General features: G+C 54.8%; 1 protein-coding gene and 1 non-coding gene across 5 annotated transcripts in view; one reads left to right on the top strand and one right to left on the bottom strand.

The window, feature by feature from the left end:
* The first annotated feature begins 1,013 nt into the window (after positions 1 to 1,013).
* Positions 1,014 to 19,817, top strand: part of IL4R (interleukin 4 receptor) — a 43,134-nt gene continuing 24,330 nt past the window's right edge. The window contains exon 1 of one of the 4 annotated variants that reach the window (XM_058286158.1): positions 1,014 to 1,121. In XM_058286158.1, the coding sequence (XP_058142141.1) occupies positions 1,029 to 1,121 (93 nt within the window). In that variant the 5' untranslated portion in view covers positions 1,014 to 1,028. Of the gene's footprint in view, positions 1,122 to 1,402; positions 1,517 to 12,935; positions 13,296 to 17,522; positions 17,820 to 19,817 lie in introns of those variants that run through there. The other 3 variants (XM_058286160.1, XM_058286159.1, XM_058286157.2) reach the window with 3 other exon arrangements.
* LOC111762312 (U6 spliceosomal RNA) lies at positions 15,501 to 15,607 on the bottom strand. Its single transcript, XR_002795451.1, has one exon. It is a non-coding gene; the product is annotated as a U6 spliceosomal RNA (small nuclear RNA).

The following is a 19,817-nucleotide window of genomic DNA, read 5'->3' as shown; positions in this document are numbered from 1 at the left end:
AGGCAATGGTCAGAGGCCGTCTCCTCCAGGAGGCCCTCCCTGATGCCTGGGAACAGAGGCCACTGTGCTGCCACTTACTTGGAGGTCCGTGGCTGTCTGTTGCATGTCTGCGTCCTCAGCACGTGCCACAGGGTCAGGCACACAGTAGGGCCAAGAGCGAGTGCTTCAATGAACGAATGAGAAAAGAAGCACGTGTCTCCCAAGCCCACCAGGAGCCCCCTCCCCAAGGAAGCCGGCCCTTGGTCCCAGGGGCTTCCCCGCCTCCCGGCTCAGCTCCACCAGGGCTCTGGATCCCTCCGGGCTGTCCTTTTCTCAGAGGAGTTTGCTTCCATCCCCAGACCGGGGGCTCCCCGAGGGCAGGCGGGGTCCCCAGCACTGCCCTGCTGAGGCCTGCACACCAGCCTCGCCTCCCGCCCTCCCGCCGCCCTTCCCTCCGTGGTGCTCTCCAGCCGCCACCTTGGCCTTCCGGCAGTTCTTCCAACAAGCTGCGTCGGCTTCTTCCTCAGGAACTTGCACTTCCCCTTCCCCTCCCTACACTCAGCCCTCCCTGCTGTCCTCCCTTCAGCGCCTCAGCTCAAGCCTCTCCTTTCAGAGGCCTGCCTGGACCACCTCCTACCTGCCTAGTGGGTCCCGCTCTGTGTTATTTTCTTCTTGGGACCTAATGTTACCTGAAACGGTCTTACTTCTTTTATTATTATTATTATTATTTTAGCATTTCCCCCCATCCCCTGGTTCCATCAGGATTTTAGGGTGGCCAGTGTTTGAACAGCGTAGTTCCTGAAGCCTGTGAATCTCAGCTCTGTGGCTTCCCTGCTGTGTGACTCAGAGCGAATGTCTTAAAAGCCCTGGGCCTCAGTTTCTCCGTCTGTAAAATGGGGTGATAATCACAGCTCCCCCCGGCGGCTGGCCGTGAGGACTGAGTGAGTTAATACAGACACTGCCTTGAAACAGGGTCTAACAGGCGGAACTAGCCACCCCCCGGAGACTGTTTTACTACCTACGTTTTTCTGGAAACACCTGTCGCTGGAATGAACAATCACTGGCATTTGGCAAAAGGTGGGCAGATGGGGAGGCGAGGCAGGTTCGAGGTCGCCCAGCCCCCAGCCCCAAGGGAAGCGCAGGTAGGACCGCCCGAGGGGAGGTGGGGAGGCGGGCGCCGCCTCTGCGGGGTCTGGTCGGAGCAAGGCGGAGGCTCCTGCAGAGCTCCGAGCTGGCGAGACCCCCGGCTGCTGCGCGGGGCACAGCGGGGCGGCGGAGGGCCCGGGGCGGGGTGCTGGGGGCGCCCCCCGGACAGCCCTGCGGCGGGGACCCCGCGGAGGGCTCCGGGGGGGGGGGGGGGCTGGCGGGCGGGCCGCACATGCAAATGAGCCGGGCGCCGGGGCGGGGCGCAGGAAGCCGGGGCGGGCCGGGTCCCGCGCCCAGGAAAGCCCCGCGCGGCGCTGGGCAGGGCCGGGCGGCGCAGGGTCCCCCACTTCCCGCTCTGGGAGCCGACAGCGAATGGAGCCGGAGCGCGCAGGTAGGGCCGCGGCCGCGCGCGGAGCGGGCGCGAGGGGATGGCTGCAGGCAGGCGCCGGGCGCCGGGGAAGGGCTCGGCTGCCGGGGCGCCCCGAGGCGCCGGGGACACGGGGACCGCCCCCGACCCCGCGCGGGGAACTCCGGGGCGCGAGCCGAGCCGGGACTGGCGGGGTCCAGATCGCCGAGGCGCGGAGCCGGGAAAGCCTGGCCCCGGCTGCTCAGGCACCCAGCGCGCCCCCGAATCTCCTGTCGTTCCCGGGGCGCGGGCAGGGACCGACTCTCGGGGACCTTGGGAACGACGAGGGCGTAGGTCAGGGCAAGTCTTGGCCACACAGCCTCCCCTTTCTCTGGACAGTTGTCCTTGCCCCACGTGTGGGAAGTTGGTAAGGATGGGGGGAGGCCCAAGAAAAGGGTGGAAAAGTTCTGGAAAGTGTAAATTTGGGCACTAGGTCTAGGAATCCGGTGACACAAGACCCGTTCGACCGTTGGCCTCCTCATCTGAATGTCGTTTGAGCCCAATACCAGGGATCATTTACTGGTACTTCTTTTGTTCTGTTCTGCGTATGAAAAGTATCCTGAGTTAAACCTCAAAATAAACCTCCTGGACTCCCTGCTGTTTATCTTGGCCATTTAACAGATGAGGACACAGAGGCTCAGAAAGGTTAAGCATCTTGCCCGAGAAGCTGCCCAGCGCCGAGTGATGGACCAGGATTTGAACCCAGGTGGTTCTGACGCCAGAGCGCAGCCACTTCTAAGCAAGAGTCCCCAGGGCGTTGTCTTAAAATGCGAATTCCCAGGCCCCTCCCCTGAGATTCAGATTCAGTAGGCCCAGGAATCTAGATTTTAAAACAAAAAGAAAATCTAACTTTCTTATAATCAGGCAAGACAGGGGACCAGCAAACTCGGGGCTGCTGCTGGGATTCCCGGAACACCCCCAGAGCAGCGCCAGTGCTGCTTGAATCGTGTCTCCCCCCACCCGCTGAGAGGGTCAGCCTGTCTGTGTGGGGCCTTCTAGGGGTCCTGGGCATTTGCTGGGGCATGGGAGCCTTTATTAAAATCCTGCAGCCCTGTGGGGAAACTGAGGCCCAGGTGTACCCTCGGCCAGGGTGTCACACACGGTCCAGGGATTCCAGATTTGGAATCTGGTGCCACCAAGGCCTCTTAGGACTCAGCCAGGCAACCGACTATGATTGATGGGGACACTGAGGCACAGAACGGGAGGTGATCCGCCCAAGAGGTCATCCACTCACTTGGCATTCGTTGAGTTCCCCCTGGGTGCCCTGTGGTGCTCCGGGACTGGTGTCTGTCCTCAAGCAGTGCTCCCCCTCCGTGGGAAGAGCTGAGGCGTGGAGGTGGCGGAGTCCGCCAGGGCTGCAGGAGAGCCAAGTGGGGAACTCTTGGCAGGACCGGGAGGCAGGAGTCCCAAGGGGCAGGGGGTTTTAGCAGAAGGGTGGAAGTGGAGGCAAGAACAGTGGGGATCAGGCGTGGGGGTGGGGGGTAAGGACCTAGCCCCTTGAGGCTCGAGCAGGGAGAAATGGGAGACGGGTGGAAAAGTGGTCCCAAAGGCGTTCATTGCGAAAGGCCTTATGTGCGCTCCTGACGAGCAGGGACTCATTCTGAGGGCCGGTGTGTATTTGACATTGGCTTAAACGATACAGTCACAATGCAGATCCCCGGCCCCCCTCGGGTCTCCTCGGGTCCTGAATCTGGAGGGCGGCCTTGCGGGGGCAGGGGAGTGGGGAACTGCTAGCCACTTGCCCCCCTTACAACACGCAGTTATTGGCAGCTCTGGGATGATGTGTGGATTTCCAAATCCTGGGTGGTGACTCAGCGATTCGTGTGTTTTGTACAACAAAATCCCAGGCTTGCAGGGAAAGCAGGGACAGGGTGTATGTGGGGGTACAGGGGGAGTGTCCTCTCAGGCATTCACAGTGCTGTGTGGCTCAGGTTTAGAAAAGGAGCTCAAATGAAGAGAGAAGAGGAAAACTTTTCTAAACCCCTCCTGTCCTTGCCCCGCTCAGGGAGGATGGAACACAGGGTTAGGGACAGACCGCCCTTGCTGGCCCCTGGGATTGGGGCAGAGGACCGAAGCCCCCTAGGCCCCTCTTTGCTCACATGGGTAAAATTGGGTTCTCATAAGGGTTAATGACGTCATGTTCTATAACATGCTTAATGCAGTTTCCCACACATGGTAGGTCCATGACAAATGTTTGTGTCTGATGGTACAGCTTGGAGGTCACTGCCCAGGTTCAAATCCCAGTTTGGCTACTTACAACTGTGTGGCCCTGGACAAATACCTGAACTTTTCAGGACCTCAGTTTCCCCATTTGTGAAATGGGAAGAATAATAATGAGAATGAAACAAGTTAATATACATCCACTGCGTAGGACAGCGCCAGGTGCTGGTCTTTGTAAGCACTGTGTCTTTGTTAAAGAAAGAAATCTTTGTTCTTGCCACCCACAGGCCCTCTCCGATGGGCTTTGGTCTCCCCATTTTGCAGGTGATTAACCTGAGGCCCAGGTGTGTATGCAGAGGCCTTGCCTCCGTTCCCGCAACTAGGAGGGCCAGGGAGGGCCAGGGAGGCGTTCAGATCTGCTTCCCCTCCCCTGTGCCAGGGTCCCAGGCGGCGAGTGGGCGGTGCCTTTGAGCATTCCTCCGAGCTCCGTCCCGCTGCGCCTGGCCAGGCGTCCCTTGGCTGCACTGGAGGACAGGCCGGGGCTTCACTGGGCGTTGTATGGACTTTGACCTTGCCGGGGTGTGGACTGGAGCAGAGAGAAGGGCACAGGCTCGGACAAAGTCCTTGTTCTCCCAGAGTTGCATTTCTAGTTGACAAAATGGGCGATACCCAAACAGATAAATACATGCAGACCTGTACTGCTTACCACCTGTAATTCCAGAATCCACAAGCTCTGAAAACCGAAAGTCTTTTCGTAACTCATGTGGAAGTGAAACCTGACCTGAAACGCAGCATGAGGCTTTTTAGAGTCCTTCTTCATCCCGCTTGGCCTGAACGTTCATAGGTCCTGCTGCAGAAATACTGTCGTGACAGATCCCAGGGTGCTGCCCCAGGCCCCGGGAGGGGTCGTGTAGGGGTGGTGTTTACACAAGGTGACCTTTCTAAAATTTGAGTAATTCTGAATTCTGGCATGCATCTGGCACCCAGGATTTCACAAGAAAGACCTGCAATATCCTGCCAGCTAGTCAGTGCTTCGAAGATGAGTAAGGTGGGAGGGAGTCAGGGGGGCTTCTCTGGGGAGGGGACGTTTGAGTGTAGACTGAGGGCAGAGGCCTGGGAAGGACACGCCAGGTGGCAGGAATCGCCGAGGACGGCGCAGGGGGCCGTGTCCACCCCACGGACCCCACTTCCGGGCCCTGCCCGCCCTCGCCGCCCGCTCACGCAGAGTTCGTCTAAAAGCGAATGTTCTTGTCCTTCCAAGAAGCGGTGCTGCCTCTGAGGTTTCAGGCTGGGCCCCGACTGACTCATTCTTGCTCTCGGGCCCCCAAGGCGGCCTCCTCGCCTCGCGTTCCCTAAGAAATCCTCGGTCTTCACGACAGTGGGCCTGGGGGGTTCCTGGGTCTCCTCTTGCCTCCCCCAGGAGAGCTGGAAGTGGGTCCTGCTGAAAGGAAGGGAAGAGCTGAGGCTCTCCAGGGGTTTGTGGAACAGAATTCCTGCAGGGGCACTCTGAGCTGGGGGCTTGTCAAGGCCTGAGAGTCTCCAGCCTGCAGAGCCAGCTGACGCGGTGAGGAGTCCCACGCGATCCCGGGCTCGCGTCTCGAGGGCCAGGCCTGTGTGACATGCTTATGTCCGTTCAGATATGCCAGGTCCTGGGGACACAGCCATGCCATCACAGGAGTCAGGAGCTGTCTAGCGGGGGCAGTGACGTTTCAGCTGAGACCTTAACTAACGAGTCGTGAAAATCTAGAAGAGTGATTCTCTGCAAGGGCCCCGTGGTGGGAACAAGCCAGGCTTGTTTCATGTGCAGCAAAAAAGTTGGTGTGGTTACATAAAATTGAGCAAGGGGACAAATAAGTCCAGGAGATAAACAGGAGCTGGATACCCGCGTTATGTCATTCAACTTGTATAATTACCCTTTGGGGTAGTATCTTACCCAGATTTTACGGATGAAGGAATGGAGGTGCAGAGGGTTTAAGTAACTTATCCGGGGTGACACCGCTTGAAGGTGGCAAAGCAGGGCTGTGAACACGGCAGCTCCAGAGTCGTAGTCTTAACTCCTCTGGTCCACTGCCTCCCTAAATAAAGGTCGGCTGAGTGTAAGCTCATAATGGAAAACATGCTCAAATACTAAAGGCCTACCCACATCTTAGAAAAATCTGCCTTTTTTTTTTTCACATTGTTTATGTACTTACCACCCCCTCCCACAGAGCTTCCCAGAAACCCCGTGAATGTGGTCAGGCCGTGAGTGAGACAAGTGGAGGCCCCTTCCCTAGGAAAGCAGGAGCTAATGCAGGCTCAGCTCATATAGCAGGTGCTCTGTTAGGTGGAGGCAGGTAGGTGACTGGGTGACCTTCCCCATTTCACTGAGGAGGACCTGAGGCTTGCCCGGGCGGCACGGCTTGTAAGTGGCAGAGACAGGACTTGAACCCAGGTCTGCTGAGGCTGCACCCAGGTAGCCCATGCGTTTCGGCACTGTTCTGGGCTCCCCAGCCCGAGGAGTAGGTTTTAAAAGAAAGGAAATTCTTGGTCAGAAAAAAGGGATCACAGTCACCAAGAACCATTTTGGAGAACTTGGACTTTTCCTGAAGCAGCCAGAAAAGTATGCTGTCTTTTCAAAAGAGGAAATGAAACTTCGCAGGAGAGAAGATTCGCAAGATTGTGGGCCGGGCATCCTCCAGACCCTCGGAGCCCGCACGTCCTTACATTGTGCCTTGCTTACCTTCTACAGAAACTGCTTTCCCACAGCTGGGCAGCTCTAACTGGGGGAAAATCCTTCCTGAGATTTGGCCAAGTCGTCTTTTCAGGAGCTGCCACTTTCTGGCTCTCGGACTATAACTACATCCTAGTGACCTCAGCCCAGGGTTTCTCTTTTCCAGGCTACACAACCACAGTTCTATTAGTCCTTGTTCCTGGCTCAGGGAATGGCAAGTTCTGTCTGCTTTGGATATGATCCGTGTGGTTAAATATGGTTCTTTGATACCAGTGATGAAGAATTTGTTGATACCATTTTCTGTTCAGTGTTTTATAAATGTTCCTCTTGTGTTCAAAAAGGATGTGTATTTTTTTGTTGGGTGTAATGTTCTAGAAATTTATCTATTAGATCAAGCTTTCTAATTATGTTATTCAGGTTTTCTATGTTTTCGTGTTTCTATTTGATTTGTCTTCCTCTGTGATGGAGGATCTGTTAATTTCACCTTGGCATTCTATTGTATTTTTGCTTTATTTTTGAAGCTGTGATGCTAGATGCATACGGTTTGATTGTTTTTGTGTCTTCTTGATGAATCTCTCCTTGTATCAGTAGAAAACAGCTTTCTTTCTCTTTTCACACTTTGATGCCTTGAATTCTATTTTATTTGATAGTATTCCTATACCTATTAGATTTTTTTTTTTTTTTTGCCATTTTTCTTGACTAAATAATTTTCAGCTCTTTATTTTCTTTTCTTCAACCCTAAGGTTACAGGACTTTTCTTTGAACCTAGTTAAAACAAACAAATACAAACTTGCCTTCCAGCCTTAGCTCTGCAACCAACTTGTTTGGTAATCTTGGGCAAGTCATTCCCCCTGTGCAAGCCTCAATTTCCTCATCCAAAAAATGGAAATATGACCTGCCTTGCCTCTCCCTCTGTTTGTGTTTGTGTGTGTTTGAAAGTACACGAGACTGAGCATGAAAGGACGGCAGACTCCCTTGTACACATAGTAGCAGTTGGGTGAAAAGCTGTCCAGCATTCCAGGCAGTGAGCCTGGCATGTGCCAAGTTCTGAGGGTGGGAAAGCACCCAGCAAGCCTGAGAGAATGACGCAGAAGCTGATGACCTCAATTTCACAACCACTGGTTGGCTGCCTGCTCTTTCCGGAATAAGACATGAGTAAGACACAGTTGCGGCCCTGGAGGAACTTTCAGTCTGGAATGAGAAAAAAATGTGTGCAGGGAGCGGATGTGGCTAAAGCAGCTGAGCACCTGCTTCCCACATGGGAGGTCCCGGGTTCAGTCCCCAGTGCCTCCTAAAAGCAAAACAAAGTGAAAACAAACAACCAGCAAACAAAAAACAACTTAGGGGAGCCAATGTGGCTCAGTGGTTGAGCCCCAGCTTCCCGCATATGAGGCGGGGTTCAATCCCCCGGCCCCAGTACTTAAAACAAAACTGTGTGCAGTTCCTTGTTAATCAGAACGAAAAGGATGTTGGGGCAGAGGAATGGACAGAGTCGCGAGGTGGGCTGGGAAGGAGCGGGGTCTGACCAGGAGTTTCATGAGTGGCATCTTGACGAGGGCATCACTGGAGGGGGACGGGGGACACTGAGAGTCAGAGAGCCATCTCGGGCAGAAGCAGCAGCCCAGGTCAAAGCAAGATGGGGAAGTCACGGGCGCCCTGGGGGATCGCGGGGCAGGGGTGGGAGAGCGCAGCGTTAGCGCAGACTGCGCTTGGTCCCCTCGCCCGCCTCCCATGGGGACGACAGTGGGGCTTGTGGAGTTCTGGGGGATCCTCCCTGGTGCCATGAGGCTACCCAGCAGCCCCAAAGCATCTCAGCCCAGCTCCCTTCTCATCACCGTGACAACCTGGGCCCCACAATGAGATGAGGTCATCCGGACCAAAAGGGATCCCGGCTAGGAAGGACGGCCTTTTGCCTCCAGTCGGGGGCTGCCAGGGCTTGGGGTGGGCGTTGGGGAGGGGGCTCGTGTGCTGCCCTTCTTCCTCTTGCTGGGATCTCCTGCTTTCTTAGGACATTCAACTGTCCACCCCAGAGGACACCAGCTGGCGACTAAGCCAAATAGGGCCCACAAATGTAGGATTTCAGGGCCACAGGGTGTGTTTCTTAAACATCAATTATTTTCCAGTATTTATTTTTATTTTTATTTCAGATTTATTTTATTTGTTTCTCTCCCCTTCCCCCACCCCAGTTGTCTGTTCTCTGTGTCCATCTGCTGTGTGTTCTCCTTTTTTTGTCCACTTCTGTTGTTGTCAGCAGCACGGGAATCTGTGTTTCTTTTTGTTGCGTCATCTTGTTGTGTCAGCTCTCCGTGTGTGTGGCGCCATTCCTGGGCAGGCTGCACTTTCTTTCGCTCTGGGCGGCTCTCTTTACGGGGTGCACTCCTTGCGCGTGGGGCTCCCCTGGGACCCCTGCATGGCAGGGCACTCCTTGCACGCATCAGCACTGCCCACGGGCTGGCTCCACACGGGTCAAGGAGGTCCGGGGTTTGAACCGCGGACCTCCCATGTGGTAGATGGACGCCCTAACCACTGGGCCAAGTCTGCTTCCCTATTTTCCAGTATTTAAAAATCAGGACAAGGGCCATGAAAATCTGGATTTCTAGCTTATTTGAAAAGTCAAAAGATAGAGCAGCAACCAGGCCATCATTTTCACATGACAAAAGGCGGCTGGAGCAGAGTGGCGGCTGCCCCTTTAGAACTGGCGTGTGCTTGCCACTTGTCCCCTCTCTACTGCTTGATGTCACATGTCTGAATCTCCTTAGAGATTTGAGTTGAGTCTGAGAGCTCTCTCTTTGGCCATGGAGAGAGGTGGCTGTGGGTGGGGAGCTGTCTCCAGAGGCAGTGAGCTTCCAGGTGCAGGAGGCAAGTTAGTAGAGGGAGGATGGCCCCTTGTAAAGGCCTTAAGAGACCTGACGTATTGAGATGGACTGAAGGGTCTTGGGATCCTACCGCCCCGAGAATTGGTGATTTTGAGATCTTTGCGGGCATCCCTTAATAGCGAAGATTTCAGATTCTGCTTTCTTCTTTCTCTCTCATCCATCTTTTTACTTACCTTTTTACTGAAGTGAAACATGCCTGCAGACAAGTGCAGACAAATGTACAGTGTACAGGTGCTCTTTGAATTTTCACAAAGTGAACACATGCTTATTACCTAGTTCAGAAACACAGTATGATCAGTGCCCCGGTAGGCTGCCTCCTGTCCCCTCCCATTTACCACCCAGTGAGGCAAGTGGTCCTGCCCACATTTCACAGAAAAGGAAACTGAGGTCCTAAGAGGACCCCAGTTTGCCAAGGTCTCTCCAGCCAGTCAGGGCACTTAGGCCCCGAGTTACTAGCTTCTGTGACTCAGGTGCTCCGGGGTTGCTGCCCACAAATCTATGTGTTGCCACCCATGCCAGGAACAATTCCAGGACCATATGGGGCAAACAACAGGAAAAACCGGGGGCAGGAAAGCACCCCAGCCCCACCCCGTGCCTGGCTGCAGATGGACAATGAACAGGGAGCTCTTATCTGCCCGGGGGCAGAGTCCTGGTCGCTGTTGAGGCAAGTCCGAGGATGCGAGCTGGGCAAACAGTGACAGAGGCTGAATCCCAGCTCGGCCACTTCCTGGCTTGCCACCTTGGGAGGTTTTGAATCCCTTGCTTGGGGCATGTTCAGTCACATCTTCCACCTGGGGCTTGCTGGGCGGAGCGAGCAGAGATGGATGAAAGCAGCGACTGGCTGCTGTCTCCCTGCTGGGCACTCCACCACTTACTAGTGGTCTCCTTAGGCAGGTTCCTGTGCCTGCAGGGGCCTCAGTTTCCCCATCTCTACACCGGGGAAGGTCATAACTACACTTGGCATGCTTATTGGGTTGTTGCCAGGGTTAAAGGAGTCAGCGAGTCAAGTCCGAGAACAGGCCCCGACTTGCTGTCATTGAGAACCCGAAGCCTAATCCGCACTGGGGCAGGTGTCATCCTGAGGCCTTGGCGGTCCACCACACGATGGCTGCTCCAGGCAGTGATAACCCCAGAAATGCCCCAATTACCAGCTCTCCGGAGGCTGAGCTTTGGGTCTGCATTAGGGCTTTTAGAGGGGACTCTGAGCCAGAACTGGTGGGTGTTTATCCAGCGGCGAGAGGCAAAACCTCCCGGCTGGCTGGGGGAATTCATTCATTCCTTTGTCCATTCTGCAAAACCTTAGAGAGCCCCGAGTGCGTGCCGGGCAGTGTGCTGGCCCCTGGCCCTGCCGGCGCGGTCCCTGCCCTGTGAAGCTCCAGCAGGGGCTTCGGATAGGAAACAGTTAACACGTGAGCGAAAGCCGGGAGGAGGAAGTGCAAGGCAGAAAAGCAGCAGGATAAGGGATTTTGGGTGCTGTAGGGTGGCTGCTGCCGGGGGAGCGGGGCGCCAGCGGGGTTCCACCTCCTCCCTACAGTACCTTCCGCAGAGGCTTCCCGGCTCTTGGCATCAAGTGGCCCTTGGCATATGGCCCAGCAAGTCCAGGGTCAGACAGGGCCGGATCCCAGACTGACGCCCCTCGGGCTTTCCGCCACAGCGACAACTGATGGCCCTCAAGCCTGTCTCTGGCCCCAGTCTGTCTTCTGGGCTCCAGGCCACGGGGGCCGGCTGCCGGCTGTGTGCCTCCCCGGGACCCCCAGCCTCGTCCACTCAATGTGTCTGCGGTGCTGCGGAATCGTGGTCTTCCCAGCAAGCCTGCCTGCTCCTCTTCCAGGGGCCCATTGCAGGGAGAGGTGGCCCGAGGCCCCACTGCCCGAGCCCGAGGCCACCTGCCCCCTCTTTCCCAGCTCCGCCACCATCATCCCCGCCATCTGCCACTTTCACCACCCAGAAAAGGCCTTGAACCCACCCAGCGCCACCTGAGTCCGAGCCGCCTCATCCCTCTCCTGGACCGCGGTAGCCTCCTAGCTCATCTTCCTGCTCCTGCCCTGGGCCCTTCTAGTCTCTTCTCCATTCAGAATTCGGAGTGGCCTTTCTGGAGAGTAAATCTGAGCCTGGGGCCTCTCTCACTGAACAGCCGTCAGTGGTTCCGCATCGCCCTTTGGATGGCCTCTGAGTCTCTTCTGCCACCTTATCATCCGCCTCTGCTGAACTCCGCTCTTACCCACCACGCCCTCTAGACAACCTCCAGTCAACCGCCCATCTGATGGGGTTGGCAGCAGCCACACCCTCTTTCCTGCTGGTTATTCATTCACTCATTCTTTGCTCTCATGCCTCTCTCTCTCTTAAGAACCTCCATAATCTGTAAAATAGGTTTAATAATTGTACTTACCGCTTATCATCTGGAACAGTGCCTGGCACCAAGGAAGCAGTGCATGTGTTAAAATAGGATTAAAGTAAAATACTCTGTCAATTTTGTTTAAAATTTTTATTCCCCCCACCCATGGCTCCCTCGTCTGTCTGCTCGTTGTCTGCTCATCTTCCTCAGGAGGCACCGGGAACCAAGCCCAGGACCTCCTACATGGCAGGCGAGTGCCCACCTGCTTGAGCCACTTCTGTGCTTGATGCAGCTCTTTGCGGCTCGTCTTCTCTTGGAGGCACTGGGAACTGAACTCGGGACCTCTCGTGGAGGCAGATGCCCAACTGCTTGAGCCACATCCGCTCCCCCTCCGTCATTTATTTTGAGCACCTACTGTGTGCCAGGCACGGGGCCAGGCACTCTGGTTGAAGGGAAGGCAAGACATGCTCCCTGCCCCCCTAGAGCCGCGGTTCCTGTGGATGCACTGCCCCCCCCCCGCCTCTCCCTGGAGGACCTTCCTCTTCCAGGCCCTGGGGTGGTCTCTGCACCCCTTCCCCCTAACTGCTGCCCCTGAACTTCTTATTTCTTCTGAGACTACGACGCCCACTGCCCCTTCCAGGCCTGTTCCTCACGCTCCTCCTTCCCAGAGTCCACCTGTCTTGGCAAATGGCACCTCCATCCTCCCAGGAGCCCAAGCCGGAAGCCCCGGGTCGTGCTCCACTCCTGCTGCATGACCCCGGTCCCCCCAGCATCCATTCTGCGGCAGGTCCTTGGCCGATGGACCCACAGGGCAGATCTAGAGTCCAGCCCACCTCCCCCTGCTGCCCTTGTCCGCAGCGGCCTCCTCTCTGGTCCCTGCTTCTGCTCTTGACCCCACAGGGCTTTCGCCACCGCATCAGCCAGAGGGATCTTTTTAAAGCCTCATTAGGCCACTTCTCTGTTCAGAACCTGCCAGTGGCTTCCTGTCTCCCTCAAAGATTTGTTAAAGGAATGAAGGAATGAATGCTTTGCTTGCACCTGTAGTAGCCGGCACACATTAGGTGCTCAGAAACCACTTGCTGGCAGTGAGCATATCAGAGGCATGAGCCCGGGGGTGCGGCCTGGGGAGCACGCTGCGGGAGAGCGGGGAGCCTGGGGGCTCTGCTGGCCGAGTGGCCGCTCCTTGTTTGTTCTGGTGGCGGCTGAATCAGCCTGCCCCCCCCCCCCCCCCCCCGCCGGCTAGGGGGGGCGCCTGGCCATTTTGGAGCCACCCCCACCCCCGGTCCCGGGTAGCGCTGCTGACGTAGCTGCTGGTTCTGGGAACCCCAGCGAGCGGCAGTTCTGGGAAGGCCGCTGCTCGGGGAGAAGTGTCCCTGGCCCCCGGCCAGGGCAGCCGGGCTGTCCCGGAAGCCCCAGGAAGCTCCAGGCCGGAGGACGGCGGGTTTCGGGGTCAGAGGCTCGAGGCCGGCCCCCAGCCCCGCCGCCCCGGCTTCCTCCCGCCCTCGCCGCGGGGCTGACGGCGTCCTGCTGCTGACCCGCTCCCCTGCCCGCCGCGTGCTGCCAGGCGGGGGGCGCAGGAGGCCCCTGCCCCGCGGCCTCGGGCCTCTGCCTCCCGCGCTCTGCGGGGCTGCCGCCGCGTCCGACCTTTCAGGACTCGCCTCTCACCTTCCCCAAACCGAAAAAGTGAGTTAGGGGCTGGCGCGCCCGGGCTTGCGGCGCGTCCCCGGCCGGGCGCCTCTGCCCTCCGTGCTGCTCGGGGCCCGGGGCTCGGGGCGCGGGGCCTCCCCGCCTCCCCGCCGGGGTCTCCTCTTTCGCGCTGTCCTCAGCGCCGGCTCCCGGGTGCTCCCAGAGGCGGCCGGGCGCGGCCGGGCTGTCCCGCGAGCCTGTGTCTCTCAGGCTCCGGGGAAATAGCTCTGACCCCAGCAGCCGTCAAACTGCCCACCTGGGGCTCGCATTCTCACGGGGGGCGGGGGACCTGGCAATACCTACATGGTCTGAGAATTTTAATGCTCCAGGTAATCTTTTACACTCTCCAAGTTCACTAACTAGCAGCGTATTGAGAGTGGCTATTTCACATCCTTCCGATAGGGAATCCCTTTGTGAACTATATATGTCCTTTTGCCTATTTTTCTTAAAGTTTGTATTATTGATTTGTAAGACTTCTTTGTATATGAAGTCCTTTTTCATGTTGATTGGTACCTTTTTCTCGCCTTTTGCTTGCTTTCTCTTGTTTAGAGTGCGTTTTGATCGAGGGAAGTTGAAAAGAATCTTTGCAGTCAAATCTTTCAATCTTTGCTTTCTGCATCCTGAAATAAAATAAACATTCACATATCTAGCCTCATAAAAATGATTAGAGGCAGTGATAAGTACTACGACGGAAATACACAGGGTGCCGTGATAAGGAGCAGTGGGGTTGCTGGACAGGCAGGGACGTCAGAGAAGGCTTCCCTTGCCTGTGTCCGAGGTTTACGGAAAGGCTGTAAGCGAGGAAAGGGCTGAGTGCATCAGGCCAGGGGGACGGGAGACTTGGGGGGCTGAGGTCTGTTTTTTCACTTTTGAAAATGAAACTTTTAATTTTGAGATAATTGTAGATGCTCGTGCAGTTGTAAGAAATAATACAGCGCGGTCCCCTCCACCCTTCGGCTTGCCGGCGACAGCATACCGTGGAACTCTAGAACACTGGCTCAACCAGGCTCTCGGCCTCGCTGCAGCCCACGGAGCCTGCTCGGATTTGCCCATTTTGCTGGTTCTCGTTTGCACGCGTGTGTCTCGTTCTGTGCAGTTGGGTCGCGGCACCCACCAGCGCAGCCAAGACCAGAACAGATCCATCACCGCCAGGAGCCCTCCAGTTGCCCTTTTATAGCCACACCGCCTCCCCGCACCGCCGCCCCCGCCCTACGGAGCTCCTGGCAACCGCTGGTCTGGCCTTTTTTCCCATACTTGTCATTTCAAGAGTGATGTATAAATGGAACGGGCTTGTTTTGCCGGGTGGGGACTTGGAATGCCTTCTGAGTCAGAGGTGCTCGGCGCCATGGGCCAGGAGCTCTGGGGGTCCGAGCCCCCCGGGAGGACTCCCTGGCCCGGCTGCTTGTGGAGAAGACGCAGGGAGTGCCTCGCCCCCAGACCTTCCCCCTGGCACTGCCCTCCCCGCCCCAGGACAGGTTTTCTGAAGGATCTTGCCACTCCCCTGCTCAAAGACCCTCAAGAGCTTCTCGTCACCTAGAGGAGGGGCCCTAGACCTGGAGTCCCCAGAGAGCCTTCAGGGGATCTGTGAGCCCCTTAAAATGGCTACGCTTTTCTCAAAAGAGGCTTTGAAGGTCACACCAGAATGTTCAGAGAGGCCAGTGACCTCCCCGCTGAAACAGTAAAACCCCACAAGGACTCTGGCGTCAGGCTGGAGATGGTGGTTAGGAGCCAAGGCTCTGCAGCCCCACTGCCCAGGTCCAAATCCTGGCATTGCTGCAGCTGTGCAACCTCAGGCAAATCACTTGACCTTTCTGTGCCTTGGTTCCTTATTTGAAAATGGGGGAAGTAATAATACTTTTTCTTCACAGGGCTGTTCTGAGTGTAAAATGAGTTAATATGTGTAAAGTGCTTCAAAGAAAACCTGGCACTTGGCAAATACTGTGTGTTTGCTAAGTGAACAATGAGGCTACAGGATAGAAGAGGCCAGGATCTTTTAGGCAAAGACCTTTTAGGCCCTCTGGGATTTCAAGCCCTCTCTGTTGACTGGCATCTTCTCAACAAGCTTCAGCTCAGCAGTATTCCTTCTAAAGGGATACACAGGTGTGATTGGACACTGTCTCCTTCCTTGTCCTGGTTTTCATACCTCTGTTAATATGGCCTGAGGTAGGGGTTTTCGTTTTTTATTCTATTTATTTTTGTTTTTTTAATATGGAACACTTCATGAATTTGCATGTTATCCTTATGCAGGGGCCATGCTAATCTTCTCTGTACAGTTCCAACTCCAATATGTGCGCCACTGAAGCGGGCACTGGGTTTTTTGTTTGGTTTGGTTGTTTGTTTTAAGCTGCTTCCTCACTTTTGGCTTGTGGGGAGTTTGCTGACAAAATACCCTGACTTTTCTCGTGCTCAGTGAGGCCTGCTCGTCCTGTGCGTGGGCAGCTGGTCCTTGACATCGACAAGGAGGACGGCCGACTCTCCAGTTCGTTTCCCTTTGCCTCGGTGGATTCAACCTGTGGTTCTAGGAGGCTGAAGGCATTGCTATATGGAGGGCGCCTTGAGCTTGGCAGAGACGGACCCTGATGCTGATTCTAACTCTGTCCTCTCACTAGCTGTGGGAGCCTGGGCAGCTGCTTGAGTTCTCTGGCCTCAGTTTTCTCAGCTAGAAAGTGGGACTAACAGTAGTCTGTACCTCGCAGGATTCCTGGGCAGCGTTGGTAAAGCATGCCTCTGAAGCCCGTAGCAGGGTGGCAGGCGCAACGTGCGCGCTGGGCAAGCCTGGTTCTTGTCTTGTCTTGGCTTAGCATCAAGAAAATGTTTCCAGTGGTCGGGCTCTGCTCAGCCCTGGCCTGCAGGCGAGCGCCCCGTCCCTGGAGGAGTGTAAGCAGAAACTGCATGGCAGCACGGCAGAGATGGGGTACTTGCAGGTTGGCAGCTGAGCTACCCCGGCGACCCCCGAGACCCCTTCCCACCCCAAGGCATCAGGAATCCCACGATTCGTTGGTGGAACTCGAAATGATTTTCTTTTGCTGCTGCCGTGCCTACGTGACCCTGATCACCTGCAGGTATCCTTTACTCCTCTGCACCTGTGCCCTTCATGCCCTGTGATTGTAAGGAGGCTGCTTCTCTTATGCCGCTGTGCCTGTTTCCCCTGGGGTGCAGACCCTGCACCTCCCTGTGAAGCTGGCTGCTGTTTCTGTGTGCGTTGTGTGTGCCTGTGAGTGCAGGCATGCATGAGCACGTACCCTCTGCAACAGATCATAGATAACAACTCTGGCCACAGATGGGACATTGTAGGTGACCTTGTCTGGGCTGCTTGACAACCTGCCCCTCTCCCTCCCTACCCCAAATCCTTCTGCTGTGCCACCTTGGACAGGCATACTGGCCTCTCTGTTTCTCTCTTTTCAAAATCTGGGCTAAAGTGAAACCTTCGCCATCTCTGCCACAGGATGCTGTGGGTATCTGTGAACTTGGAGTGAAAGTTGCCAGAACTTTGCAGAGGAAGCTGGTATCACAGACCCACTGCCCCACTCCTGCCCCTCCGTCCTTGAGTCATTCAGCCACGGAAGGCAAGTCAGGACTTCGAGTGGGCATGGAGGTCTCTCCCTCAGAGGAACTTTCCAGTTCCGTGCCGAGCCCTGCGTCGGGCTCATTAGGGGCCCAGCTTGTGTCTACAATGCATTTATTCAGCAAGCGTTTATTGCACACCTGCTATTCACCGGGCACTCTTTTAGGTGCTGGGGGCCCAGCAGTGAGCAGAGCCGTCTCTCGTTTCCAGATGACAGTTGGAAAAGGGGACAGTCCCATGCTTACCCCGTCTTTTGCTCCTGTGGCATCTTTGAAGGGTACAGGCCGGCTCCTCTACAGGTTGTCCCTCCCTGTAGGTCTGTCCGGGTTCCGCATGATGTATGCGTTTTTGCAGGGACGCCAGAGGAGGGAAGCAGCTCCCTGCTCAGGGGACACTTCAGAGAGCTCCTGATGGTGGTTTGTCCCGCTCCTGAGGATGTTAATTGGGTTACTGATGTCTGCCAGGCTTTTCTACTGTACAGTTAGTTAATAAGTAGCTTGGCTTATCAGTTCATAAATAACACGAGGCTTGTGGAGAGATTCCTGGAGGTTGCTGTGGGAAATAGAGCTTTTCCTTCTCCCCCATTTGCTGCTCTCTCAGCAGCGGCCCCTGGGTTTCTGGGTTGCTCCTTGGGTTGCAGTTGGTTTCTATAATGTTTTAGTTTGATGCTCAAATTACGTCCAATTTGGCCAGCGGGTGCCCGTTCCAGCTGCCTCCTGAGTCGTTTGGACATGTCCCCATCGTTCTTCAAGCCCTTTCTTGCTTTCTGGCATGACAAGCATCCAGGCTCATCTGTACTTGCCCTGCTCCTGGAATCAACTGTTTCTCCAAAGGGTGCTGATTGCCTTTGGTGCTGGGTGGCCTTTAAGAGGCCAGGACCGGGGCCCTGGGTGACACGATCATCCCGCACCGGGCTTCGTCCTGGAGGGGACCCCGGGTTTATAAACGGCGCTCAGGTACGACACCCCATTTCCTCGGTGAATGAATCTTGATAGCCTGCCCTCCTCCCTCCTCCCTCCTCCCTCCTCCCTCTTACCTCTTCCCTCTTTCCTCCTCCCTCCCTCCCTCCTTCCTTCTTTTCTTTCTCTCTTTCTCTCTCTCCCTTTCTCCCCCTCTTTCTTTCTTTCCACCATCCCAAACAGGAACTCTGTACATTTTAAGCCTTAACTCCCAATTCCTTACCCCAACGCTGTCTCCTTGTAGCCTGTACTCTAGATTCTGACTTTCTGAGTTTGTTTCTTTTCATTATTTCATATCAAGGCAATCATGCGATATTTGTCCTTTGAAAATATTTCTCAATGATATAACTGAAAATATCTCTTGAGACTTTACTAGGTTCTAAACACTGTTTTAAGGGCTCTGCATGTTCTAGCTCACTTAATCTTCCCAATACCCTGATGAGATGGGGACTATTATTGTCCCCATTTTATAGGTAGGGAAACTGAGGTGTGGAGGGGTTAAACAGTTTGCTAAAGTTTCACAGCTAATAAGTAGCAAAGGAAGTGTTTAAACTTGAGAATAATAAGCAGAGAAATGTGTGGAGATCATTCTCCAAGGAAGAATATTAGTACACTGTTTGTAATAGAGTAATAATGGTAATAATCATCATCATAAACAAGACCTAAACATCCAGTGACCCTCAAACAGTGGGATACTATTAAATTTGATGCTACGTTTAGTAGCATAGGAAGATAATAGTGATCTAGTAAGTGTAAAATTTAAGTCAGTCTGTAGAGTGCTGTAATTTTGGTTAATAAAATGCATATTCATTTCACTATTTTTATAGACAAAGCTGGAAGAGTAGATATTCAAATGTAAGTGGATTATTGGTGGGCCTTGCCATTTGGCGGAATTTGAATTGTGTATTCTTTTTGTGTCAGTACCTGTATTAGTCAGCCAAAGGGATGCTGATGCAAAATACCAGAAATTGGTTGGTTTTTATAAAGGGTATTTATTTGGGGTAGGATCTTACAGTTACGAGGTCATAAAGCATAAGTTACTCCCCTCCCCAAAGCTTATTTCCATGTGTTGGAGCAAGATGACTGCCGACATCTGCAGGGTTCAGGCTTCCTGGGTTCCTTCCTTCCTGGGTCTTGCTTCTCTCTGGGTTCAGGGTTCCTCTCTTCCCAGGGCTTGCTTCTTCCTGGACTCGGGGTTTCTCTCTTCCCGAGGCTGGCTTCTCTTTCCTCTGTGAGCTTACTTCCCGGGGCTCCAGCTTAAGGCTTCTGCATCAAACTCCAACACCAAAACTCCAACATCAAAAACCGTTGCATCAAAAGCTCCCACTCTGTCCTTTGCCATGCCTTTTATCTGTGAGTCCCCACCCACCAAAGGGTGCCCTACTGGCAGAAGAGGTTTACGTAATTACTTAATCAAGTAAACCTATGAATCCAAAATAATCTAATATGCCCAGAGGAAAAGATCAGTTTACAAGCATAATCTAATGTTTCATTCTGGAATTCATCAGTAATATCAAACTGCGACAGTCCCTTTGAATTTTTTTTTTTTTAAGATTTATTTATTTATTTAATTTCCCCCCCTCCCCTGGTTGTCTGTTCTTGGTGTCTTTTTGCTGCGTCTTGTTTCTTTGTCCGCTTCTGTTGTCGTCAGCAGCACGGGAAGTGTGGGCGGCGCCATTCCTGGGCAGGCTGCTCTTTCTTTTCACGCTGGGCGGCTCTCCTCACGGGCGCACTCCTTGCGCGTGGGGCTCCCCTACGCGGGGGACACCCCTGTGTGGCAGGGCACTCCTTGCGCGCATCAGCACTGCACATGGGCCAGCTCCACACGGGTCAAGGAGGCCCGGGGTTTGAACCGCGGACCTCCCATATGGTAGACGGATGCCCTAACCACTGGGCCAAAGTCCGTTTCCCAGTCCCTTTGAATTTTTATTCACCAGTCATGCATTCTTGGGTGTCACTAACACAACAGGGGGTGGTGCTCTAAACCAAACGACA

Source organism: Dasypus novemcinctus, chromosome 23 (genome assembly GCF_030445035.2).
Source record: "Dasypus novemcinctus isolate mDasNov1 chromosome 23, mDasNov1.1.hap2, whole genome shotgun sequence".
NCBI classification, from domain to species: Eukaryota; Metazoa; Chordata; class Mammalia; order Cingulata; family Dasypodidae; genus Dasypus; species Dasypus novemcinctus.
The sequence above is the reverse complement of the archived record's forward strand: the minus strand, read 5'-3'. Positions and strand labels throughout refer to the sequence as shown.